Source organism: Arvicanthis niloticus, chromosome 7 (genome assembly GCF_011762505.2).
Source record: "Arvicanthis niloticus isolate mArvNil1 chromosome 7, mArvNil1.pat.X, whole genome shotgun sequence".
Taxonomy (NCBI): Eukaryota; Metazoa; Chordata; class Mammalia; order Rodentia; family Muridae; genus Arvicanthis; species Arvicanthis niloticus.
Window position 1 is genome coordinate 13,345,017 of NC_047664.1, and position 27,806 is coordinate 13,372,822.

Sequence of the window (27,806 nt, forward strand, 5' to 3'; positions counted from 1 at the left end):
ACACACACACACAGACACACACACACACACACAGACACACACACACACACACACACACACACACACACCATGGCAACCTAAACTGAAATGGTCTAGAATTCTCTGGACCATACTAAAGGTCCCTAATATTATTTTTAAGTTCTCTGTAAGATAGGACATGAAGAAGAAAAGAGATCCTCTGACCTAAATAAATTGATTTTACTAAGTACTCTAATCAAATGTGCTTTGGCTTTGATTTGAAATGACCCAGCTCTACTGGATGACTTTAATGTAGCCATTCTTCCTGGATTTACTAAGGTAAGGCTTTTTGTAAATCCTAGTGATGCGTGCTTGTAACTGTAACACTTAAGAGGTGGAGGCAAGAAAATCAGAAATTTAGGTAGGCCTTAGCTTCATAGTAAGTTCCATGCCATTGTAGGCTACATGATACCCTGTCTCAGAACCAAAAACCAAAAGATCCAGACTACTGGATATCATAGTACCAGCATGTTTTCCCCAGAACAATGGAAACTGACATGGATAAGCCTCAGCAGCTATTCACTTTGAAAAGGAAACACTGCCACTAGATTTCTAGCTTCCAATATTAAGTCAAGAGAAACATTTTTTTCAGTTTTCCCTAAAATTATAGAATATTTTTAGAGTGGCAAATTCTGTGTTTCAGCACATTTAGGGCTGTGCTGCCAGAGAACCTGATAGCTGTCAGAGTAGATGGGCTCGGGATTGAACACTGTCCTTCCTGAGAATTACCAACCACAGCAATGATAAAGCAGACTTATAGAATCCAACACACTAATTGAATTCCGTGTACATGAATTGGAGTGTCAGCATATATTGCTTGGTAACGAACATCCAAGCCCTGCTTGGCTTGCCTAATAGAACATTTGATAAAAGCAAGTAAGTTTTGACAATATAATTTGTTATCAACTAACACTTAATCAATAAAGTGCCACATTAAGCATATCCTTAGACCTACATATTACAATAGCTTATAAAACAATTGCTATATTGCTTATATATCCTATATTTACATGTATGCAGCATACATCCTTGCTATAATAAAAAGGTGAAACTTCAATGACTTACAGGATTCTCCTTCCTATCCTTGTGTAGAGAAATTTCTTCAAAGAAGTTACAAACATAAATGCTCCAGACATACTCCTTGTTTTCAAATGTCTAATTTATCGTCCACAGGAATCCTAAGTTTTCATCTCAGTATACAAGTCTGCCAACATAACTTACTGCCCTGAGGATGAGCACCTTGTGGCCGCTCCCCAGTGCTCCCACATGTCATGCATGCTTTGTCATTGTGTCATCTTGCTACACTACAATCATGTGTCTCTGCCACCAGACTAGAGTTCACTGGGACAGTCTTTCTGATTGCCTTGTTTGCCTAGCACAGAGTACAGAATAGGTATTTAATAACTGTTATTAAGTAGTTTGCATCTGACACATCTTTTGGGCTGTTTTAAGATAAACTTTAACTGCAATAAAGATGATATACAAATTGTGATTTATGGTTTTTCTTTCATTTCTAAGACTCTACTACAACCCACTGAGATCCAGCGATAAAAGATGCCCAGAGCCAAACACTAGTAGGAAAGACACAAATCTCAGATCTTCCATAACACTTGCTAAGAATGCACTTTGCCTCAGAAGCAAGTTTAATTTCTGACAAACAGATAAGAGCTTAACATAAGTAAGGGGTGATAAGGATGAAAAAGAAGAGAGACATAAAAATAAAACTCAACCAAAGTTGATGGGCTGTACAAGATGGCTAACAACCTATAACTACTGACATTCTGCCAGGTTCGAGGATGCAAAAGAACACATGGGTAAGGAGTGTGTGAATGGGCAGAGGCATGGAAGCGGGTAAAGGTGGTAGATCTGAACAATTGAGTGGACTTGGTGGGCATACATCTATCTGAAACTCTCATGCTAAATCAGAGAGTAAAAATGGAGACAGAATTAAGCCAACGGTCTCAGCAGAGAAAAAAAAAAAAAACCAAACTGCCACAAAGAAGGACCATTGGCACCAGAGTCCAGTCATAATTAACCTTGTTATTGCAGCTTAAAAGGAAAATTAAAATTTCAATTCCCCCAAATCTCACTCTTCAGATTTCAGAAGGACTCTTACCTAAATGAATTCCGTTTATCAAATGAAGTAGCATGTGTAAAGTACGTTAGTGGTGGTACACAGTGCACATGCGTGGTTCATAGATGGTGTGCCATTCGTAGGTCGTGTGTGGGTGAATAGGTTATGAGATGTACGCTAGGTGCAGATGGGCTGATAGTGGAAGCTACACAAAATTTATCTTACAACTAGAGCAGCCAAGACAGTATGTGACAGAAGTCTCGGGGGGATTTGGAGAAGCCCCGTGTGCTCAGTTTTGTGGTGTGGGGGTTAAGTCTAGATTCTGGAACTATGCAGTAAAGCTTAAAATGAAACTATGACCGCATCCTTACAAATGAGAGTTACAGTGCCTGGTGAGAAAGCCAGGAGCTTTGATGGAAAACTCACTGTGGTTGTGGATAATGCTTCACGTTCTGTATTTTCCCACTACACAAACTCAATTAAATGTATTTGAACAAGAGTTATAAAAAATAGTAATTATGCCCTACACGCTAATTATTTTCTTTTTTATAATAAGTGAGTTGTAACAGAGGCAAGCAAACATCCTTTTTATGGTTTCTGTTTATTTGCTCATTGATTTATATCTCATGTCCTCCTACAAGAGAGCTAAAATTATCTTGCTATGAATTTTTAGTATTTTTCTTTTTAATTTCTACCCAGGAGACCCAAGTTTCCCTGGAAATGAAGCATGTTAACTGGATATTTGCCTCCATGTTGGGCTTAAATCGTGTTTTCACTATTTCATGCATTTGGAGCTGAATATGACACATTTGGGGTGGAATATGACATATTTAGCTTGATATGTGACACATTTGGGGCTGAATGAATGATTGAAAATAAAAGTAAGTATGCACATAATGATTTTTACAAACTATCTGTTAGGACATGAGATTCTAAGTAAAGGGCCAGCGAAATGGCTTTGTACATGAAGGCACCTGAACTATTCCCCTGATTCATTTGTCTGCAAACTGTTTTCAGAGTGATTGATTGCCAGGGAAATGTATCTGCTTGCACACAGGCACAGCCCTCAGAGAGTCAGTCCAGTCTGACTCCAGCCTTGCTAGATCTGGAGTAACCATATCCAAGAATTCATAGCCATGGACAGGATTGCAGTGCAGAGCTCACTCTCCTCAAGATGCATGTTTTTATGATGGAAGGGCATCGTGTTCCTTCCTTTAGAGGAAAAGGGTCTCTAGCAAAGTTGGTAGTAGAACACAAGTCTATAGATAACCATTGAGAAAGTTACAGAACTAGTTTCAGGGAAGGGAAAAGTATCACAGCTTTATATATTTATTATACTGTGTTTTGGTCCCTATAGATTTTAAAATTATTTGTAAGAACATATTAAACTGCTAATAAGAGAGTTGACACTTAAGAATGAAAATAAGAGAGGACCATAGAGTAGAGCCAGAAGAAGACGGTAAAGGCGCTTACAGTGGGAGCTCTGCTATGGGTGGGCTGTCACGTGGCTCCAAACTGTCTGATAGCCCTCCAGCTGTTGCTGGCGTTAGCCTCGATTTGTTTAAGAGCATTTTGAGGGAAATGGAAAAGTCGGGGGAAAGGGTGAAAATACAAGAGTGTCTGGCCAACTCATTTTTCATTTGGCTTCCTGTAGAAATAGATCTGAACATATCTGGGCCAGAGAACATACTGAACTGTGTGTCCTTAATCCAGCCTTCCTCAGTACGCTGCTGGGACAGGATGTTCAGAAGTATCCAGAGGTACTGAATTCAACATCTAGGATGACCAGACTGGCCATCAGCAGAACCCCAACGCTCTCTGCAGCTGTTCTGTCTCCTCCTCTACAGTCTCTCCTCTTCTGTTGTCAGAGAGCTCAAGAGCTTCATCAGTTCTTGCTGTCTCCATTTCTTGCTCCATCCTTACCCCTCAACACTTCTAACCTGGTCTCCACTCCACCCACATCAGTGATGCCGTCTTACTAAGGTTCCCAAACCACGTTTCAGTTTATTCTTTACTTCGTCCTAGCAGCATTTGGGAGTTCTTTTACCTGTCTGTTTCTGCTTCTATTCTGTTGACTCGACAATGCTGGTGTTCCTTCAGATATGAGGAGGTGGCTCCAGCAAACTCATAGACTAAAACTGAACACTAGTAACAAACAAAAGTCATCTACTACTTCTGGATCCCATAGCATATGGTTTTACTGAACAACAGTAGCGTGGTATGTTAACCTGGTCAACTTCCAGCCCAAACTCCTGCTGTTCTTTCATTTCAGATCCAACAAAGGTAGGACCTACATTTCCCTAACTTGCCTTGGACTTAAGATTTCAAATGTAATTTATGCTTTTAAAGTCAGTGATATTTACATGAAATTTGAACTTTGACCTGGAAGTACCCCAGTATACTTTCCCGGACTTACTAATTTGAAGATGTTGAATGATGGAACACTACACTACAGCTGATAAGCACTTCTGCCGAGACTAGGAGGTCTTGGGAGTAGAATTTCCCTAGAAGTATGTAACTCTGGGGAGCCTAGAGCTTTCTAAATGAGAAAAGGCAGAGAACACTTAACTGCAATAATACTATGTGACCTAGATGGTCTATTAGGTGATTCACAACCAACCACCCTCTTCAGCCTTTTCAGGATCTCTGTGATGACAGTAGTGATACCCTCTTTTTAAAGATGAAGCGTCTAAGTCTCACGTTAGTTGTGCATGATCTGAAGTTTCCTGGATAATCAACAGACAAATTTTTAGGCATGTTATCAAAATACCATTTAAACATTTATTTTTATAAGAAAGTGTTATTTGTTCACATATAACTGAATAAAGAAATCTGTTTGAGAAGAGAGAATAGCAAAAATGTTATGCCCTGTCTTTCCATTATTCATGCTAGCTTAAAAGCCTGTGATTGGCAAGAAGCACATTAGCTTCTAATTCATTTGCTGTCTTTCCTTACTGTCTGCTTCCTCGCTTCAAGCTGTGTTTTATACCAGTGCTCCAGAGATATCTGAAAGGATAATTCCACTTGAGTCCCAGGAAATAGAACTGCTATGAATTATTGATAATGTTGGCTTTCTAGTGCTTTAATTTCACCTCCTGGTTTCAGTCAAGGGTAGTAGTTAGATAGCAGTTCTCATTTCATCCTAGGAACTTACATTCCTGCTTTCTGCAGGCAATACTCACTTGAATTACAGAGGAGGCAGTGCTGCTGGTGCTGTTTCCACATATGATTTTTCCATAGACTCTACTCTCTGTACTGTCCTGGAGAGTCGATGGTGGGCTAATAGGGCAGTTTTCAAACCAAGTTTCCAGCCCTTAAAATGTTCCTGAAGTGCTTGAATTGTAACTTGAGAGCAGCAAAGCCTGTGGTAGATTGGTTTTCTGTACAATGAACCAATGACAATGAATCACTTTGTTTCACAGGCTTAGATTGGGACCATTAGTCAGGTCCCAAGGCCTCCAGCAACCTTTGAGAGGACCACTATGCCCATTGCTTATGTTATTTCATAGAATACCATGAGCAAATGTTCTTTTTAGCTTTCAAAGGGTATTTTTAAAAGCTTTTGTTTCACATGATATAAAATCAAACTTGAGTCCATACTCAGGGTTTCTTTCTGCATGTGGATGATACAGGACCTACAATACCCAATCAGGCATGAGATCTATAGACCTGAAGAAGACATAGACTCATTCCTTCAATGTTATTACCTAGTAATGACATCATAATCTAATAACAAGACCAAGTCTCTGTTAGAACATGCATACTAGTGTCAAGGAGGCACATCATCAAGAACACGTGAGCAATTACATAGCAGGGCCCTTTCACACTGACCCTGGGAAGCCAGTAGCCTAAGCTTATTTTCAAAGATGGCTGCTTTGCTGCTACCAAGGCCATGAATGTGTGGCACTTACTGTACCTTGTGGCTAAATATCCACCATCTACCACAAAGAATTACAGAGAATGTTACAGAAACTCCAATGGGGCTGATGGTGGGTGACTACCTGAATGGTAACACAGACACATACACATATACAAATACATGGACACACACACACAAATATATACACATACACTCATGCATGTAACAATATAATAATAATACATAGCATTGTTTTATATATAACATTATAGTATATGTATTAGACTAAGAGCTCTTTCCCTGGTCATTTAATATTCACTAACACTTTGTTTTATTCATCCATAATGCAAAGATGGCCTGAAGGTGCTTGGAAGTCATTCATGCAAGATCATCGTGATTTTCCTTCCCTAAAAATTCTTTTCACATCTATAATCCTCATCAAACATGTAAGAAATACATACATAATGAAAATACTTCTGTTGCTACTGTGTCATTGTTAAAGCCAATGTGATTTTAGTAAAAAAAATAAAAAGAAACAAATAAAAAGAAACAAAAATTAGTTTTATTAAATAATCTCTACACAAGACATTTAAAACACATTTAAAATACATTGCAGTAGAAGAGGACACATGACTATCAAGTAATATTCTGTCAATAGAGTTTTCAAATTTACATTCTTTTCTATTTTTATTACTTGGATTTTGGACTTTTTTGTCATAAAAGCTAAGTTCTCTATAACCTAAAAATCATTTAGCATAACATATACATTTAATTTTTTTTCCTTTTTTATGGGATATTTTCTTTATTTACATTTCAAATGTTATACCCTTTCTCGGTCCAACCCCCCCCCCCAAGAAAGGCCTTATCCCACTCCCCTTCCCCTGATTGTGTGAGGGTATCCACCCACCCACCCATTCCCACCTCACTGCCCTCGAATTACCCTACACTGGGGCATCAAACCTTCACAGGATCTAGGGTCTTTCCTCCCATTGATTTCCGACAATGCCATCCTCTGCTACATATGCGTCTGGAGCCATGGGTCCCTCCATGTGTATTCCTTGGTTGTTGGTTTAGTGTCTGGGAGCTCTGGGGCATCTGGTTGGTTGATATTGTTGTTCTTCCTATGGGGTTGCAAACCCCTTCAGTTCCGTCAGTCCTATCTCTAACTCTTCCACTGGGGACCTCGTGCTCATTCCAATGGTTGGCTGTTAGCATCTGCCTCTGTATTTGTCAGGCTCCAGCAGAGCCTCTCAGGAGACAGCTATATCAGGCTCCCTTAGTGTCTGGGTTTGGTGACTATATATGGGATGGATTTCCAGGTGGGTCAGTCTCTGGATGGCCTTTCTTTCAGTCTTTGCTACACACTTTGTCTCTGTATTTACTCCCATATTTTGTTCCCCTTACTAAGAAGAACCAAAGCACCCACACTTTTTAATAGCTGAGTAGTACTTTATTATGTAAATATACCCCATTTTCTGTATCCATTTCTCTGTTGAAGGACATCTGGGTTGTTTCCAGCTTCTGGCTATTATAAATAGGGCTACTATGAAAATAGTGGAGCATGTGTTCTTGTTATATGTTGGAGCATCTTTGGGGTATGTGCCCAGGAGTGGTATAACTGGATCCTCAGGTAATAACTATGTCCAATTTTCTGAAGACCCTCCAGACTGATTTCCAGAGTGATTGTACCAGCTTGCAATCCCATCAACAATGGAGAAGTGTTCCTCTTTCTCCACATCCTCACCAGCATCTGTTGTCACCTGAGTTTTTGATCTTAGCCATTCTAACTGGTGTGAGGTGGAATCTCAGGGTTGTTTTGATTTGCATTTCCCTGATGACTAAGGATGTTGAGCATTTCTTAAGGTGCTTCTCAGCCATTCGTTATTCCTCAGTTGAGGATTCTTTGTTTAGCTCTGTATCCCATTTTTAATAGGATTATTTGCTTATCTGGAGTCTAACTAATTGAGTTCTTTGTATATATTAGATATCAGCCCTCTATGAGATATAGGATTGGTAAAGATCTTTTCCCAATCTGTTGGTTGTCATTTTGTCCTTTCGACAGTGTCCTTTGCCTTACAGAAGCTTTGCAATTTTATGAGGTCCCATTTGTCAATTCTTGATCTTAGGGCATAAGCCATTGGTGTCCTGTTCAGAAACTTTCCCTATGCCTATGTGTTTGAGGCACTTCCCCACTTTCTCTTCTGTTAGTTTCAGTGTATCTGGTTTTATGAGGAGTCCACTTGGACTTGAGCTTTGTACTAGGAGATAAGACTGGATCCATCTGCATTCTTCTACATGCTGACCTTCAGTTGAACCAGCACCATTTGTTGAAAATGCTGTCTTTTTTCCTCTGGATGGTTTTAGCTCCTTTGTCAAAGATCAAGTGACCATAGATGTGTGGGTTCATTTCTGAGTCTTCAATTCTATTCCATTGATCTTTCTGCCTGTCTCTGTACCAATACCATACACGTTTTATCACTATTGCTCTATAATACTGCTTAAGGTCAGGGATGGTGATTCCCCTAGAAGTTCTTTTATTGTTGAGAATAGTTTTTGTTATCCTGGGTTTTTTGTTATTCCAAATGAATTTGCAAATTGCTGTTTCTAACTCTATGAAAATTGAGTTGGAATTTTGGTGGGAATTGCATTGAATCTGTAGATTGCTTTCTGCAAGACAGCCATTTTTACTACATTAATCCTGGTAATCCATGAGCATGGGAGATCTTTCCATCTTCTGAGATCTTCTTTGATTTCTTTCTTCAGAAACTTGAAGTTCTTGTCGTACAGATCTTTCACTTGCTTGGTCAGAGTCAGACCAACATATTTTATATTATTTGTGACTGTTGTGAAGGGTGTCATTTCCCTAATTTCTTTCTTAGCCTGTTTATCCTTTGAGTAGAAGAAGACTACTGATTTGTTTGAGTTAATTTTATATCCAGCCACTTTGCTGAAGTTGTTTATCAGGTTTAGGAGTTCTCTGGTGGAATTTTTGGGGTCACTTAAGTATACTATTATATCATCTGCAAGTAGTAATGTGTTCATTTCTTTCTTTCCCAATTGGATCCCTTTGAACCCCCTTTGTTGTCTAACAGCTCTAGCTAGAACTTCAAATATTATATTAAATAGATAGGGAGAAAGTGGGGAGCCTTGTCTAGTTGCTTCAAGTTTCTCTCTGTTTTAGTTTGGTGTTGGCTACTGGTTTGCTGTATATTGCTTTTATAATGTTTAGGCATGGGCCTTGAATTCCTGATCTTTCCCAGACTTTTTACCATGAAGGGGTGTTGAATTTTGTCAAGTGCTTTTCCATCATCTAATGAAATGATCATTTTTTTTTCTTTGAGTTTGTTTATGTGGTGGATTATGTTCATGGTTTCCGTATACTTAACCACCCTCCCACCCCCAGGATGAAGCCTACTTAATTTTGGTAAATGATTGATTTGATGTGTTCTTGGATTCAGTTTGTGGTAATTTTATTGAGTATTTTTGCATCAATGTTCATAAGGGAAATTGGTCTGAAGTTTTCTTTCTTTGTTGGGTCATAGTGTGGTCTAGGTATCAGTGTAACTGTAGCTTCATAGAACAAATTGGATAGTGTTCCTTCAGTTCCATTTTATGTAATAGTTTGAAGAGAAATGGTATTAGACCTTCTTTGAAGGTCTGATAAAATTCTGCACTAAAACCATCTGGTCCTGGGAGATTTTTGGTGGGGAGACTTTTAATGACTGCTTCTATTTCTTTAGGGATTATAGGACTGTTTAGATGGTTTATCTGATGCTTATTTAACTTTGTTACCTGGTATCTGTCTAGAAAATTGTTTATTTGATCCATTTGGTCCATAACTTCTGTTAGTTTCACTGTGTCTCTGTTTAGTTTCTGTTTCTATGATCTGTCCATTGCTGAGAATGGGATGTTGAAGTCTCCCACTATTATTGTGTGAGGTGCAATGTGTGCTTTGAGCTTTAGCAAAGTTTCTCTTACTAATGTGGATGCCCTTGCATCTGGAGCATAGATGTTCAGAACTGAGAGTTCATCTTGGTAGATTTTTCCTTTGAGGAGTATAAAGTGTCCTTCCTTATATTTTTTTGATAACTTTTGGTCGAAGGTCAATTTTATTCCTTATTAGAATGGCTACTCCAGCGTGTTTCTTGGGACCATTTTCTTGGAAAAATTTTTTCCAGCCTTTTACTCTGAGGTAGTATCTGTCTTTGTCACTAAATTGTGTTTTCTGAATGCAGCAAAATGCTGGGTCCTGTCTATGTATCTATCCAGTCTATAGTCTATGTTTTTTTTTAATTGGGGAATTGAGTCCGTTGATGTTAAGAGGTATTAAGGAAAAGTGATGATTATTGCTTCTTGTTATTTTTGTTCTTGGAGGTGGAATTATGTGGCTATCTTCTTTTGGGGTTGTTGAAAGAAGATTACTTTCTTGCATTTTCTAGGGTGTAGTTTTCCTCCTTGTGTTGGAGTTTTCCATCTATTATTCTTTATAGGGCTGGATTTGTAGAAAGATATTGTATAAATTTGGTTTTGTCATGGAATATCTTGTTTTCTTCATCTATGGTAACTGAGAGTTTTGCTGGGTATAGTAGCCTAGGCTGGCATTTGTGTTCTTTTCGGGTCTGTATGACATCTGTCCAGGATCTTCTGGCTTTTATAGTCTCTGGTGAGAAGTCTGGTATAATTCTTATAGGTCTGCCTTTATATGTTACTTGATCTTTTTCCCTTACTGCTTTTAATATTCTTTGTTTAGGCATTTGGTGTTTTGATTATTATGTGGTGGAAGGAATTTCTTTTCTGGTCCAGTCTATTTGGAGTTCTGTAGGCTTCTTCTATGTTCATGGGCATCTCTTTCTTTAGGTTAGGGAAGCTTTCTTCAATAATTTTGTTGAAGATATTTACTGGCCCTTTAAGTTGGGAGTCTTCACCCTCATCTATACCTATTATCCTTAGGTTTGGCCTTCTCATCGTGTCCTGGATTTCCTGGATGTTTTGGGTTAGGATCTTTTTGCATTTTGCATTTTCCTTGACAGTTGTGTCAATGTTTTCCATGGTATCTTCTGCACCTGAGAGTCTTCTATCTCTTGTATTCTGTTGATGATGCTTGTATCTATGACTCCTTATTTCTTTCCCAGATTTTTTATCTCCAGGGTTACTGTCTTCCTTTGTGATTTCTTTCTTGTTTCTATTTTTATTTTTAGATTCTTGATGGTTTTGTTCAATTCCTTCACCTGTTTGGTTGTGTTTTCCTGTAAGTCTTTAAGTGATTTTTGTGTTTCCTCTTTAAGGGCTTCTACTTCTTTACATGTGTTCTCATGTATTTTTTATGTCCTTCTTTAAGTCCTCTATCATCATCATGAGAAGTGATTTTAGACCTGAATCTTGCTTTTCTGTTGTAATGGTGTATCTAGTACTTGCTATGGTGGGAGAACTGGGTTCTGATGATGCTAAGTAATACTGGTTTTTGTTGCTTATGTTCTTATGCTTGCCTCTCGCCATCTGTTTATCCCTAGTGCTACCTGCCCTTGCTGTCTCTGACTGGGGCCTGTCCCTCCTGTGATCCTGGTTGTATTAGAACTCCTCAGACTCTAGCTGTCTCTGTGATCCTGTGATTCTGAGACCCTGTGATCTTGGATGTGTCAGAGCTCCTGGGAGTCAAGCTGCCTCTGGGATCCTGAAATCCTGGTGTGATCAAGCTCCTGAGATCTTGTGATCTTATTATTCTGGGCATGTGAGAGCACCTGAGAGTCAAGCTTCTTCTGGGTGTTGTGGAACTGGGTGGGGAGCTAGCACCCAAGGTCTGTTCAGGGCACCAGGTCAGGCTGGACAGAACCCATGCCATGAGTCCCTGGATCCTGTTAATCCAAATTACTTCAGGTGTTGGGGCAGATGTTATGAGCTCCTCACCTATGGTCCTGGGCTTGTTAGAGCGCCTGGGAGTCGAGCTTCTTCTGGGTGTTGTGGGACTGAGTGCAGGGCTAGCGCCCAAGGTCTGCTCAGGGCACTGACTTAGACTGGAAGGAACCTGTGCCACTAGCTAGGCAGGGGTTCCTGTGTCCCTGGATCCCACTGGTCCCAGTTACTCCTAGTGTTGGGGCAGATGTTGTGGCCTCCTCACCTATCATTTTGGACTTTCTAAAGAGTCTATGAAAGGATAATGTTTCCTTCTCTCTCTCTTTTTTGTACCTTTTTCTTTTAATCTCTTTTCTGCTTCAACATTCTCCCCTTTTCTCTCTGCTTAGTTATCCAGAAAGGCCAGGACTAGGTACTTAAACAGGAGACCTCAAAAGGCCAAGGCAAGCCAACCCAAGATTAGCATGCTTCCTCCAACAGGCCCCACAGTCTAGATGCTAGTGTCTCCACTCAGAGCCTGGTAGTAAAAGCTGGTGCAGAATAAGGTTGTTACAGAAGCTAACCTAGAGAACCCATCCCCAAATGGTACATCTACAGGAAGTCTGTACACCTAAGGTCCAGAAAGCATCTCAGAAGACAGAATGGAAAGACTAAGGCCAGAGGACCAGGACATGTGTCCACAGCACTCAAATGCACACATTAAATCATAGTTATTGCTAATAAGTTAAAGTTAACAACTTCTCTGAATAAGCAGAAAAATGTTTTCAGAACTATTAGATTAATTCATGGAGTGCAACATCTTTGCTAATGTATATGGCAAGAACTGTATTTGATAGGAAAGACAGATCATCTAATTTCATTTAATGTTTTACAGAAATTATGTTTGTTCCTTTCCATAATGTTTTCTCTTTATATAACATGTGTATATACACATACATACATATGCACACTCATATACACACACATACACACACATATGAGTCTACCATATACTTGGTAATGAAAAGAATGGTGAATTGCTTTTACTACTGACCACTTTATAAAAGTATTTTGAAAATTAAGAGCTAGGTAATAATGACCTTGAAGAATTTGTTTGGTTGGTTGGGTTTTTTTTTTTAATTGTTGTTGGGGGGGGGGGCAGGGAGAGTAACCCTAATATGAACTAAGTTGCTTAAATTATTTCCTTTCTTTGTTCATGTATAACAATGTATTATACTATATAGTATTCTTAGAACAGCATATACAATGTAAGCAAACTTGTTTATTTTAATTAAGTTTGGTATAATGAGTAATGTATCTGATTGTGACACTTTCATCAGCATGTAAGTCAATTTATAAAACATATTTTGTGCAAAAGTTACATTGCAAATATGAACTTCCTTATGGCATATTTTAGTAACTCTGTGTGTACTATATACACTCATTTCTATTTGTTTCTGTTTACAGGAAGTCCTGGCTGAGCAAGGTTGGGAGTCCTAGTTCTCGCATCGACCGGGCCGACTTTTCTAACGAAAAAACAATCTCTAAACTGGAATACTCTGATTTTAGTATTCGATATTAATGGAAGAAAAATATCAATTGCAATGCTTATATTATAGAAATAAAACATATTCTTAGGTTTGTAATAGGAGGAGAGTAGGACTAAGAACAGAAAGTTCCTGTTCTGAAATTATACATTGTTGAAATTTACTCACCTATGTTTTAACAAGCAGAAACTAAATGTTATAAAATAAAATGTCATTATAAATTATCTGCTATGAACATTCAAGTAAAATGTTGTCTTATAGAGTCATCCATTTCAGAAAACATTACAGTATACATGTTATTTTATATTACAGTATATATGTTATTTGGCTAGACATAAAATAAAATTATCTAAAATCACCTTTGGGTACTGTTGCCTAATAGGCTGACTTTTAATGTCCTCTGAATACTAATTTACTATTAAGGTTGAGGGACTAGTCTTAAAGATGGTTAAGATAAATTTGTGTGGTGATCACTGTAACCAGAAAGTATTAGCAATGGAGAGTTAGCATGTAAAATTCCACTTACACTCAAGCCTGATTTGGTGCAAAGTCGGACTTAGTATCCTTGACTTCATTGTTCTGTGGTCTGATAGGCAAGCTTGGTGACAGCAGCTAGAAGAGCTAGTTTCAGTATAGCAGGCTTTGAAATTTTTAATCTACTCCCTTCAGGTATTACCCTATGACTAAAAGCACTGAGAGTCTAAATAAATCACCTAAACTTGGACTGTCATTTGGAGATCTTCAAATGAGAATCAGGCAACATATTATTGAAGAGAGGGTTCATTTCTATTCCATGGAATTACAATATGGAATAGGAAAGACCTTTAACAGAAAATACAACAGGATTTCAGTTGTACATACATTATAAATGTTCTTCACTGATTTCTATTTTAAATTTTATTTGTTTTTATTATGTATATGCATGTGCAGTTATGCATGAATACAGAAATGCATTATGATGTGTGTGTAGAGGTCAGAGGACAACTTTTCATAAGTCATTTCTTTCCTATCTTGTATCTTCCCTGAGTTCCAGGCTTCAAGTACCTTTATCTTTGTAGACCTGATTTTCATGTTTTTTAAAAAATATATATAACAATTGAACCCTCAATTAAAACACAGCTTTATGTAGAACTGAATATATAAAAGAAGTTGGTGGTTGTTGTTTTGTTTTTTTTTTACCACAACCAGTGTGACTGAACTTGGTCTCTCCTTCCCGGTATTCTGGTCTACTTCAAATCCCTTGGGAAGGCAGATTGAAAATGACCATCTTAGCACATCTTGCAGGCAGGACAAATTGTAGGTTAAAGGTTTCATGGTTGGGTTGATGTACCAGTCCCACCACTGAAAGCCTTGCCTGGTTACAGAAGATGGAAATGGTAGCGTAGAACTTGAGAAAGGCGCCAACCAATGACTGGTCCAACTTGAGGTCCCCACTAGCAACAAGAGGGAACCTATCCCAGACACTCCATGGATTGCTAGGAACCAGAGGCTGCAGAGACCAGAGACCTAAGATAGAACCAAACACAACTGACAGGGGGTGGGGGGAGGCAGTGAAATAATTCCTAATGATATTCTGCTACCTGTAGATCTGTGCCTAGCTCAACCGTCATCAGAAGGGTTTCATATTAGAGCTGATGAGAGCAGATACAGAGACCCACAGCCAAACTCTAGGCAGAGCCAGGGGAATCCCAAAGAAGAGCAGGAGGAAGGATTGTAGGAGCCAGAAGGGTCAAGAACAACAGGAGAACAAGGCCTACAGAATCAACAATGCAGGGCTCAAAGGGGTTCACAGAGACTGAAGCAGCAATCATGGAGCCTTTATGTGTCTCAATTAGGTCCTCTGAATATGTCATGGTTATGTAGCTTGGTGTTCTCATGGGACTCCTAACACTGAGAGTGGGAAGTGTTTCTGACTTCTTTTTTTGTTCTTGGGACTCTTTTCTCCCTACTGGTTGCCTCATCCAGCCTTGATATGAGAGTTTGTGCCTAGTCTTATGGTAACTTGTTATGCCATGCTCAGTTGATATCCCTGAGAGGCCTGTTCTTTTCTGAAGAGAAGTGGAGGAACAACACATCTGGGGGAGATAGTAGGCAGATGGGGGACTACAAGGAGTAGAGGGAGGGAAAACTGGGATATAATTTATTAGAGAAGAATAAATTTAAAAAATAAGTAAATTTCCACTTCATTTTAAAAAGAAAAAAAGAAAAACATACAGAAATAAAACTACCACCCTATCTGTGAAGCAAATTCCATTTTGGGGGCCACATTGCTATATGTGGCCCAAAGCATGACCTGTACCTACAAGTCTGTAATCCAGGCCTCTCCTCTACCTACAGCACAGTATGAATTGACAGAAGGCAGTAGATGTGGGGTGTTTGTCAGCTTGAAAAGTTCATTTGTGAGTTATAACATATCACATATACATAAAATAGTGCAATGTTGGAAAATGGCCTTCCATATAACCTAAAAGAAAAGAAACACATTCCTATTATTTGGAACTAACATCAAGATAAGTTAAGGGAGCATGTATTATGGGTGTGGAAAAGATACATGCTGGATCTTCACTGGGTAAAAGAGAAGCAGAAATGCTGAGACCTAAGGAAGCAAATGATTATCTCAGACTTTGTAAATGGCCCAAGAGGCTGCCCTTTTCCCCAGTCACAAAGACCTGTACCTTTCTTCCTGAAGCACCTCCAGGGATGGTGAACCCTCAGAGGGGATCAGTGGCATGCTGGAATTAGGGACTCCCAACCCTAATGATATTCCTATCCCCAAAGTACTGCCAAGGATCTACAAGCACAGGAATAGCTTGAGGAGTAGTTATAGTAACTGACATGCACTCAAGACAAGAAGAGCCAACCTTGGATGCTTTCTCACCTTAAGGCATTGTATGCTCCTTCTGTGAAAACAGACAACTTCCCAGCTCACAGACAGCGTGGGGATTCATTTAGCTTAGAAAGTGGAGGATGAATATGTCTCCATATTCATGTTTGGAATAAAGACCTGTACTTCTTTAGAAATACTGGAATACACAGGAAGGTTTTAATATGTATATATGATCAAACGTGACACTGATACATGACTTTTTATTTATAACCTTTAGTAGTTCTCTTAACTCTTTTTAAAAAATTACACTTGGCTGAAACAATCTTCCATCTGTACAAAGTAAAGTGTACTAATGACTTATGTATAAATAACCTCTACTAGTGGGTAGAAATGTTGTAAATAATGATTGAAAAATAGGTATATATGAATAGGTAGAAAGCAAGATAGATAGAATAAAGCAATATACAAATGTTATAGAAATCAGATAACACACCTTAGATTCTAATTTGTCAAATTTCATACTGAATATCTATGAGGATTTTCAAATTATATACAGTATTTAAGTATTATAAGAAAGGTTTTTGCCTAAAAAGTTCTAAGGGGAAGATACTTAATTCAGTGACTATCAACTGGTGTCTCAACACTCCTCATATCCACACTTTCTTCCCCTTAAGCAACCAGAATCCTGAGCAGTATGACTGACAGAAGAATTAAAATAATGTTTTCATATTTATATGAAAGTTCCTACCTTTAAAAAAATACTCAGTCAATGGGCTGCAGCCGTAGCAGTAGCTCAGCACTCAGTACTCTTGCAGAAGAATATCTAGGCTCAGCTCTCAGCTCACACATGGCAACTCAAAACTGTCTGTAACTTCAATTCCAGAGATGTATAGACAGAACACTCAAATACATAAAACAAGGAAAGCTCAGTAGGACCTTGTTGACAGGAGGAAATATGGTAAAGAATGGATCTTACCTAGCAAGGAATAACCAAGAACAGAGGAAGAATGTTGTAGGCTGCTTCTATTACAGGCATTAGGTGCCTAGTCATAAAGGTTTAGATAAACTCAAGGTTCATCTAAAATTAGGTCTCAAGATCAGAGGAGGACTTTGTAGGTAGACAGATACACAGCAAAGGAGGGGACTACCAAGAATGGAGAAGCCAGGCAATGGTGTCCATTAATTTGACTACGTTGGAATCTGCTGACCATTATGACTTTTGAAAATTATTTTATTTTTGACACTAATTACATCATTTCTCTCTGTCCTCACTCTGAACCCTCCCATGTATTGCCTTGCTCTTTTTAAAACCCATGACATCTTTTTTATTAATTGATGTTCCATAAAACATGTTATGACTTTTTTGGAAGTATTTGTGTGACCAGTATGGTGTATATTTTAAATTTCCCCACAACTGCAGATGCAGGTATCAGAGATGTTCACTTCTCTGTAAAAAGGAAGATTCCTCATAGCTGGAACTCATTCAAGGAACTAAATGCAGTGAGCAAGTGAGTTATGAGATGCGCATTCTGGGCCCAGCCCATCACTAATTAGCAATGTCCTGGGATCCCCGGCTTCAGAGTCCAGAAGTTAGATATTTACCAGATGCAGGTGAGCCAGGAACACCGAGAGGTGGTGAGAGGAATCCACAGAAGACCTGTGCCAAAGGTGTGTATAGGTTGGTACTTAGTCCCTGGGCTGATCAAACCAGAGCAGCACCACTCCTCGTCCTATCCACATGTTAGGATTGCCGTGACATCTTTTAAGCCAATCCTGGGCCTAGGGATACAGCTCAGGTAGAACACTTGTCCAACATGTGTGAACCTGAACCCTATCTCTAGTACTTCAGAGAAGCAAACAAAACTAAACACCAAAGACACCTAAAGTGGGAATTTCTGGTTTTGTTGGAGACTTAGTTGTGTCAGCTGATGATTTTCTGGAAACTGTCTCATGAGAAGATCTTTTGCTGAAAACAAGCATGTGGTGTTCTGGAAGCTTCCTGGTGAAAGGGCATGTGTGTTTGGAAAGAGTGTAATATAAACAGTGGATGACATTCTTGCATTGGTTCACCTTGCCACTCTGCTGGTCATTATTGGGCTTCCCTGATGCTGGTCTTCATGGATGACACTCTTGCATTGTTTGTCATGACTTCATGGAGAAAAATTCACCAAAGAACTTCTGGTGGTATTCTGGCTACTTCTTGCCACTTCCATTGACTTGTGAGAATCAGTAGAGCCTCTTGGTTTCTTCTGGATCAAGCTGCTGCTACTGATTTGTGTTTGCTGAAGATACTGGACTACTGCCACAGATTCCTGTTTGGTGGTTTGCTAGTGTACTGGACTGCTGACAAGTAAGGTTGGAATCACACCCAAAAACTATTTCAAAACAGGTCCAAAACCCTCATTTCCTATTAACTTTTCTTTTTCCCTACCTATGGTGGTGGGTGGGCTAAAAGGGAAGTTCAAGCATTAAAGAACCATAATTAAAGTCAGTTCTGAAAAATCTTAGCCTCCAGACACTGGGCTTAGTAACGTGAGTGTTTTCTGAGTTTGATTCTGTCAGGCTGGCATGGCATGCAAACTGAACCAGAGCCGTTTGCATCAAGAACACGCAATCAATACAAAAAGCACTGTGCCAACAAATTCTTATGTCTTATATAGACTCATGTCCCCAAGGTTGTTTTTCTGTTCTCTTATTTTTGTTTTTATTTTAACAAAGGTAGAAATTATGCAAGAAGAAATACAAATATGTAATCAGTGGTTAATTTTTAAATATTTTAAATGTTAATTTAAATGTTTTTAAATGTCATAGTGATTCTTAATATTTACTATTCTGGATTGGAGGTAACTTTTCCTTAACTCACAGATCTTGGTGAGGAATATTGATTTTTCTGTTTGTTTTATTCCATGTGCATGCTAGGTAAGCACTCTACCACTGAACCATACCTCTGGCTATGGTTTGTGATTGAGAATAAAACCAAATTCTGATAATTTTTTAAATTAAAATATAAATATCTAGTTCTTAAATGAGCTTATCAGCAGACAGGAAGTGGTTTACTTTCCCCTTTTCAGAGAGCCTAGATTACCCTTTCTCCTCTGCTAGAAAAAAAAAAATCAGACTGCATTCATGGTTGGATGTTCCAGATGTATCTTTTATCTCCAAAATACATGTTTACTTCCAATTTCCCTGATAGATTCTGAAAGTAACAACAAATACAGTCTTTCTCCCTTTCTCCCTTTCCTCTCCCCCCTCGCATCATTCTTCACAAACGTTAGATGTTGTCTGGAGGAAGATTAGAAGATCCAGTAGATCCACTGTGTTAGAGATGGAATTTCTATTTCAGATTGTTCTAAAAAGTGAGAATTACAATTATTTTACTCTGCAAGCACAAAGGCACAATTTCTAACAAAATTTTTCACAGAGAGTTCTGTATGAAGAACGTGCATACAAAACTCTATTAAGAAATCTGCACAAATAGTCAGGGATGGATCCAGAAGACTTGGCCGAGCAGGGGCCAGTTCTAGCTGAACTTGCAGGCTGATGGTGATCTTTCAGGACTTGAACTCCCTCTGAGGCAAAGGGACATCCAGGTGTAAAAGGGAAGCCAGAGAAAGCTGAACTGAAGACCCAGGCTTTTAAAAGAGGTGGGGGTGGGGAGCGGAAACTATCAACGGAAATAGTGAATTTTGGTAAACATTGTCTCTCCAGGCAGCTTAACGCCATCCTCCCTTCCTGGTATGAGCCACAGAAGTAGAAAGAACACCAGCAATTGCTTTTGAAATATCCTGGAACTGGCAGATGATGGACAGGAAACAGACAGCTGAGACCCTGCTGTCCTTGTCTCCTGCCGAAGTTGCTGACCTCAAGGAAGGAATCAATTTTTTTCGAAATAAGACTACTGGGAAGGAGTACATTTTATACAAGGAGAAGGACCACCTAAAGGCATGCAAGAACCTCTGCAAGCACCAAGGAGGCCTGTTCATGAAAGACATAGAGGATTTAGATGGAAGGTCCGTTAAATGCACAAAGCACAACTGGAAGTTAGATGTGAGCACCATGAAATATACCAACCCTCCAGGGAGCTTCTGTCAAGATGAGCTTGTTGTCGAAGTGGATGAAAACAATGGGCTTTCCCTTGTAGAACTGAACCCTCCTAACCCCTGGGACTCTGATCCCAGGTCTCCTGAAGAATTAGCTTTTGGGGAAGTACAGATAACATATCTCACTCACGCCTGCATGGACCTCAAGTTGGGAGACAAGCGGATGGTGTTTGACCCTTGGTTAATTGGTCCTGCTTTTGCCCGAGGATGGTGGCTGCTACACGAGCCTCCATCTGACTGGCTGGAGAGGCTGTGTAAAGCAGACCTCATTTACATCAATCACATGCACTCAGACCACCTGAGTTACCCTACCCTGAAGCAGCTTTCCCAGAGACGACCAGACATTCCCATTTATGTTGGTGACACAGAAAGACCTGTTTTGGAATCTGGATCAGAGCGGCGTCCGGTTAACTAACATCAACGTGGTTCCATTTGGAATATGGCAACAGGTAGACAAAAGGCTCCGGTTCGTGATCTTGATGGATGGTGTCCATCCTGAGATGGACACATGCATTATCGTGGAGTACAAAGGTCATAAAATACTCAACACAGTGGACTGCACCAGACCCAATGGGGGAAGGCTGCCTGAGAAAGTTGCTCTAATGATGAGTGATTTTGCTGGAGGAGCATCAGGCTTTCCAATGACTTTCAGTGGTGGAAAATTTACTGAGGAATGGAAAGCCCAGTTCATTAAGGCAGAAAGAAGAAAACTTCTGAATTACAAGGCTCAGCTGGTGAAGGATCTGCAGCCTCGAAACTATTGTCCGTTTGCTGGATACTTTGTGGAATCTCACCCATCTGACAAGTAGGGCTCAATATTTCATTCAATATTTTTGAATATGAGTTTATGTTTGTCAGATGAATGACTTTGCTATATGTGCATTGTGCAATGAGAAAAAGAGTGTAAGAATCCAAAATATCTGTGTGTGTGTGTGTCTCTCTCTCTCTCCTGTATACACATTTTTCTGCTATATACTGACATATGTCTCAGATGGTGAGAGTTCACCTTTATGATCTCAATTTAGCCTGATCTCCTCTGTAAAGGTACTCTCTCCAAACAAAGGTCACACCCTATGGAACTTAGGTATATATCTGATATATATTTTCTGAGAGGGACACAACTCAACCTGTACCATGTATTTTAGATTCAAAACTTTTCATGGGTTGTCAATAACTACCATTTTATTTAAAATAAAAAAATAAAATAAAAAAAAATAAAAAAAAAGAAAAGAAAAAGAAAAAAAAGAAAAAGAAAAAAAGAAAAAAAAGAAATCTGCACAAAGAGTATGTTGTGCTATTTCTTTGGAAGTGTAGTATAGATATCAACACTACAGAGAGGAAATACATGAAGCAGAAATATCTGTGTGAGAGATGATTTTTCAAGGAAGCAATAGAAGAATCAAGAATAAAGAATAAAGAAAGGTATTTCTTTACTGATCCTAATCACCACAGTTTGATCCACCTAAGTCACAGTACCCAAGGAAGAAGACGCAATGGTAATATAATGGGTATCCCTTTGTCAAAGCATGGCATTCAGGCAAAGAAAAGAGCGTCAATGGCAGAGTGCAGGAGAAACTGTGCTGAAGGATGTTGTCAGCAGAAATAGAAGGAAATAAAAGCAGGGGGGGTTGGGGGGGAGGGTCTTGTTGTAAAACAAGGACAGTGGTTATGTCTAGGCTATAGGGTTCAGAACAGGTATACAGAAAGCCCTACCCATCCCTGCCATCTAGGAGTTTCCATTTCTTCCCTAAAGTTGTAGGTTCACAAACACTTGCTTTATAATTATTTGTGTTCTCCTACTCAGCTCTTTCTAGCCATGAAATCTAAAAAAAATAAAATAAAAATAAAAATAAAAAAAAGGATTCCTCCACTACTTTTAATCCAGCTAATAAGCCTCCCCTTTTCGGTCTCAACTCACAGCCCCCTCTCCTGATTTCTTTTTCTGGTTCTCCTTCTCTCTCCTCAGTGACAGGCTGCCCAAATCAACCCTCCCTGGTGCCTACTTTCAGCCTACCAGCAGCCCCTAGTCCTCCTCGAGTTTACTCCTGTTCTGCCATGGGACCGTCCCACAAGCACAAAACTAATGCCATCTACCCAGTGGGGGGCTGAGGCAGTCTCTAACTAGGACCCTGAATGAGGCTACAATTCTTGGGGCATTTTCACTAGAGGCCAATTTATAACTTACCTCCTGGCCAGTCTCTGTAAGGCTGTCCTAAAAGTAGTTAATTATTCTTTTTTTTGAAAAAATCAAGCTGGGCGGTGGTGGTGCACGCCTTTAATCCCGGCACTTGGGAGGCAGAGGCAGGTGGATTTCTGAGTTCGAGGCCAGCCTGGTCTACAGAGTGAGTTCCAGGATAGCCAGGACTACACAGAGAAACCCTATCTCGAAAAACACCAAAAAAAAACCAAAAAACAAAAAAAAAAAGAAAAAGAAAATGAAAAAGTCATTAGAGACAAACATGAAAACCTGCCTCAGTCTCTAGATTGCCTGACAAAGGCCCTCTGGATCCTGAGATTCCCGATGGGAAACAAGTCCTTTTGACCTATTTCTCCCATAGTTTCCATAGTATTAGGACCAGACTTAAATGTCTAGAGAAAGGACCCCTGACTCCACAGGCAGGACTCCTAGCCTATCCAGTGTACCATGCAAGAGATTGAAAAAGCACCAAAACAAAATTACCTGATGCTAACAAAGGCCTTTTGACTGGTCATAGAAACTGCCCAGGTTCCTTGGACTACCAAAGCCTAAGAACCTCTGGGTTCCTATTTCAAATCTGGAAAGAGGGTCACTGGACCTAAGCCCTTCCAAGCCTGTGTAAGCCACCTCCACCACATCCAAGATGCCATCAGGAGGTACACTGGGGTATTGACTGCCCCTATATCCTTCATGGCATGGGAGCATCAAGGCCAGATAAACCTCCCTTGTCTGGCCATGGATGACTGAGAGAGCCTGGGCTCCCTTGGTCTGACCACCACCATCTCCAACAGTGATCCTCAGGTGGTCATCACAGTATCTGAGCAATTCATCTTTCTCTGGATACTGAGGCCACTTTTTGAGTCCCAACAGAGTTTTGGGGACACACCTCTCCTTATTGTTCCCTTAATGTTGCAGTAGGGGACACTTTACCAGCATCACCAAACCCCACCACTTAGCTATATCTTCACCCACTTCTTCCCAGTGGTACTAACCTGTCTGGTCCCCTTGCTGGGAAGGGACCTCATTGCCAAAGTGAAAGTCTCTATTTCTGTCACTCCTCCTATAGTCTTGACCCCAGACTCACCAGCCATTCCCATCCTCCTTTGTCGCTTCTCTAGCTGACCAGCAGACAGGAATAACGCAACTCGGAGTTCTTCTCAACGCAGTTTATTCAGGATCCTTTACCATCCTCTCTCTCTGGAAGCCCCTCTCTCCTAGCCCCTTAACGGCCATCCTTTTATACCCCTGCCTGTCCCATTCAGCACCTGCCACGTGAGCGTGCCTCATTGGTGCACCTCAAACAGCCCGACTCTGCGTGGCAGCGAGTCTGCGCAGTAGTTCTGCGGTCGTGGCTCTGTCAGGGAAAGGCAAGTGGGTGCTCGAGACTTTGCAGGCACCATTATAGCTGGCTGCACCATCGCACCCACTCCTCACACTCCTTCTCCTCTCAAATCATACAATCTGACTTACCTCTTCCCTTACCAACTGCCCAGGTGGATCCATGGGCATGGAACACCCAAAACCCTTCTATAGTTAGACATGTATGCTCCAAGGGCACCCACATTCATAAAAGAAATTTTACTAAAACTCAAAGCACATATTGCACCTTACACAATAATAGTGGGAGACTTCAACACCCCACTCTCAGCGATGGAAAGATGTAGAATTGGTAAAGATCTTTTCCCAATCTGTTGGTTGCTATTATGTCCTATTGACAATGTCCTTTGCCTTACAGAAACTTTGCAATTTTATGAGATCCCATTTGTCAATTCTTGATCTTAGGGCATAAGCCATTGGTGTTCTGTTCAGAAACTTTTCCCCTATGCCCAAGTATTCAAGGTTCTTCCCCACCTTCTCTTCTATTAGTTTCAGTGTATCTGGTTTTATGTGAAAGCCCTTTATCCACTTGGACTTGAGCTTTGTACAAGGAGATAAGAATGGATCGATTTGCATTCTTCTACATGCTGACCTCCAGTTGAACCAGCACCATTTGTTAAAAATGCTGTCCCTTTTCCACTGGACAGTTTTAGCTCCTTTGTCAAAGATCAAGTGACCATAGGTGTGTGTGTGTTCATTTCTGGGTCTTCAGTTCTATTCCATTGATCTTTCTGCCTGTCTCTGTACCAATACCATGCAGTTTTTATCACTATTTATCACTATTGCTCTGTATTGCTTGAGGTCAGGGATGGTGATTCCTCCAGAAGTTCTTTTATTGTTGAGAATAGTTTTTACGATCCTGGGTTTTTTGTTATTTCAAATGAATTTGAGAATTTCTCTTTTTATGAAGAGAAAACTCTGTGAAGAATTGAATTGGGATTTTAATGGGGATTGCATTGAATCTGTAGATTGCTTTACCTGAAGACCCAGTTATACCACTCCCGGGCATATACCCAGAAAATGCTCCAACATATAATAAGGACATATGCTCCACTATGTTCGTTGCAGCCTTATTTATAATAGCTAGAAGCTGGAAAGAACCCAGATGTCCTTCAACAAAGGGATGGATACAAAGAATGTGGTACATTTACACAATGGAGTATTACTCAGCTATTAAAAATAATGAATTCAAGAAATTTTTAGGTAAATGAATGGAACTAGAAAATATCATCCTGAGTGAGGTAACCCAATCACAAAAGAACACACATGGTATGCATTCACTGATAATTGGATATTAGCCCAGAAGCTTGAAACAGCCAAGATTCAACTCACAGACCACATGAAGCTTATGAAGAAGGAAGAACAAGTGTGGATGCCTAGGTCTTACTTAGAAGGAGTAACAAAATACTCAAGGGAGCAAATATGGAGACAAAGTGTGGGACAGAAACTGAAGAAGGAGTTGTCTGGAGACCATTCCACCTGGGTATCCATCCCATGTGCAGTCACCAAAGGTAGAAGTTGATGTGGATGTCAGGAAGTGCAGGCTGACAGAAGCCTGATATAGCTGTCTCCTTAGAAGTCTGCCAGAGTCTGACATGTTCAGAGGCAGATACTCACAGCTAACCACTGAACTGATCATGGGGTTCCCAATGGAGGAGTTGGAGAGAAGACTGAAGGAGTTGAAAAGGTTTGTGGCCCCATGAGGAGAGCAACAATACCAACCAACCAGAGCTCCCAGGGTCTAAACCACCAACTTGGGAGCACATAGAGAGGGACCCATGGCTCCCACTGTGTATGTAGGTGAGGGTGGCCTTGTTGGACATAGGTAGGAGAGGAGATCCTTGGTACCATGAAGGCTGGACACCCAGTGTGGGAGAATTCAAGAGTGGGGAGGTGGAAGTGGGAGGTGCGTGGGGGCACATCCTCATAGAAGCAGGAGGAGGGGGTATGGGATAGGGGGTTCCTGGGTGGGGGGGTAATGGGGTAAGGGGATAACATCTGAAATGAAAATAAAATATCCAAAGAAAAGAAAAGGAAAGGAAAGGAAAGGAAAGGAAAGGAAAGGAAAGGAAAGGAAAGGAAAGGAAAGGGAAAGGAAAGAAAAAGGTCATCTGCATCCCACTTCTTCCCCCTTCAACACTCCCATACCTGAGGTTAAAAATTCCAATTGGTTCAGGATCTCAGCCTCCTCAACTCAGTAGTGGTTCCTCTTCATCCCATAGTACCCAACCCCTATCCTCCCACCATGCCTCAGAGACCTCCCATTTCTCTGTCTACATCTCAAGGATGCTTTTTTCCAATCCACTTGGCCACCAGTCAAAAAATACCTTGGCATTTTCTTGGACTGGCCTTTTAATTTCTTGTTGTTGGAGTCCAACTTTAACCCATGCTTGTCTGATAAGACTTATTTCAATTTTCCTGTATCTCTTGAGGCTTGCTTTGTGACAGACTATATGGTCAATTTTGGAGAAGGAGCCATAGGTGCTGAGAAGAAGGTATAGTCTTTTGTGTTTCGGTGAAATAGCCTGTAGATGTCTGTTAGGTCCATTGATTCACAGTGTCTGTTCATTTTATTGTTTCTCTGTTTGGTTTTTGTCTAGCGACATATCAGCTGGTGAGAGTGGGGAGTTGAAGCCTCCCACTATTAATGTGTGGATTTCAATGTGCAATTTACGTTTTAGCAATGTTTCTTTTACAAATATGGGTGCCCTTGTGTTTGGGGCACAGATGTTCAGAATTGAGATATCATCTAGATTATTCCTTTGATGAGTAGGACGTGTCCTTCCCTGAGTTTCTTGAATGCAGCAAAATGATGTATCCTGCTTTCACAGCTATTCAGTATCTTTTTATTGGGTAATTGAGTCCATTGATTTTGAGGAATATTAATGACCAGTGATTGTTTATACCTGTTATTTTGATGGTGGTGGTGTGTGCGTGTGCATGTGTGTGTGTGTATGAGTGTGTATGAGTGTATGTACGTGCGCACACACACACATTTCTCGTCTGTGCTGGAATGGAATTACTTATTTCCTGTGTTTTCTTGAATGTAGTTATCCTCCTTGGGTCGGAGTTTTCCTTCTAGTATTTTCTGTAGGGTTCGATTTGTTGATAGATATTGTTTAAATTTGGTTTCATCTCGAAATATCTTGATTTCTCCATCTATGGTGATTGAGAGTTTTGCTGGGTATAGTAGTCTAGGTTGGCATCTGTGATTTTTTTTAGAGACTGAAAGATATCCCTGCTCTTTTAGCAGTTTATTTGTTCCTCTTTTAAATGCCTCTACCTGTTTGAGTGTATTTTCATATATTTCTTTAAAAGATTTACTCATTTCTTCTTTAAAGGCCTCTATCATCTTTATAAGATTGGATTCAAAGTCATTTTTTTGTGCTTTGGTTGTGTGGATATCCAGGGCTTGCTGTAGTAGAGTGGCTGTGCTCTGAAGATGTCATATTGCCCTCGCTTTAGTTGGTTGCATCATTTGAAGGATCTTAGGCCATCTGGATGACTTTGGTCCCTGGATGTTCCCATTGTAGTAGGTATTGGGAGGGGGGGTTCACCTTGGTGGTCCTGGTGTGGCAGGCCTCTGATGCAGATCCTTGAACTGTATGCTTCCGTATCAGCAGGTCTGTATGGTTCAGGAGCCACATATCCGATAAAGGTTGATGGTGAGTTTGGGGCTGGAGGGTGAAATGGAAGCCCAGTGGGGATAGCAGGCTGCTCAGGGCAACTTGAGGTGCCCCAGAGGGCTCAACAAGCAGGGAAAATGGGTGGGGAAAGGGAAGCTAACCTGCATGGTTCAGGATCCACAGGCCTGATGATGCTGTGCAGACAGGTGAGGGGAGAATGGAGGCCCAGCAGGGATAGCCCATATATTTCTTTAGACTGTTAAAGTAGCTTGTTGAAAACTGCTCACTAAATCCTGCTGCCTAATGTGAAAGTAATAATTTCACTAGAATTCTAAAAAACTAAACTCTACCA

At 40.2% G+C, this 27,806-nt stretch overlaps 1 protein-coding gene and 1 pseudogene across 4 annotated transcripts in view; both read left to right on the top strand.

Moving 5' to 3' along the window:
• Acyp2 (acylphosphatase 2) overlaps window positions 1–14,475 on the top strand; it is a 137,569-nt gene extending 123,094 nt beyond the window's left edge. For 2 of the 3 annotated variants that reach the window (XM_034509417.2, XM_076937962.1), the window contains exon 4: window positions 13,248–14,475. In XM_034509417.2, the coding sequence (XP_034365308.2) occupies window positions 13,248–13,362 (115 nt within the window). In that variant the 3' untranslated portion in view covers window positions 13,363–14,475. Of the gene's footprint in view, window positions 1–6,303; window positions 6,398–13,247 lie in introns of all 3 variants that reach the window. The other variant, XM_076937960.1, reaches the window with a different exon arrangement.
• Window positions 14,476–14,620: 145 nt separating this feature from the next.
• Window positions 14,621–21,870, top strand: LOC117712754 (cytidine monophosphate-N-acetylneuraminic acid hydroxylase pseudogene; annotated as a pseudogene). The gene is made up of 2 exons (XR_013111693.1): window positions 14,621–18,504; window positions 19,863–21,870. The product of XR_013111693.1 is annotated as a cytidine monophosphate-N-acetylneuraminic acid hydroxylase pseudogene (transcript).
• Window positions 21,871–27,806: the final 5,936 nt, after the last annotated feature.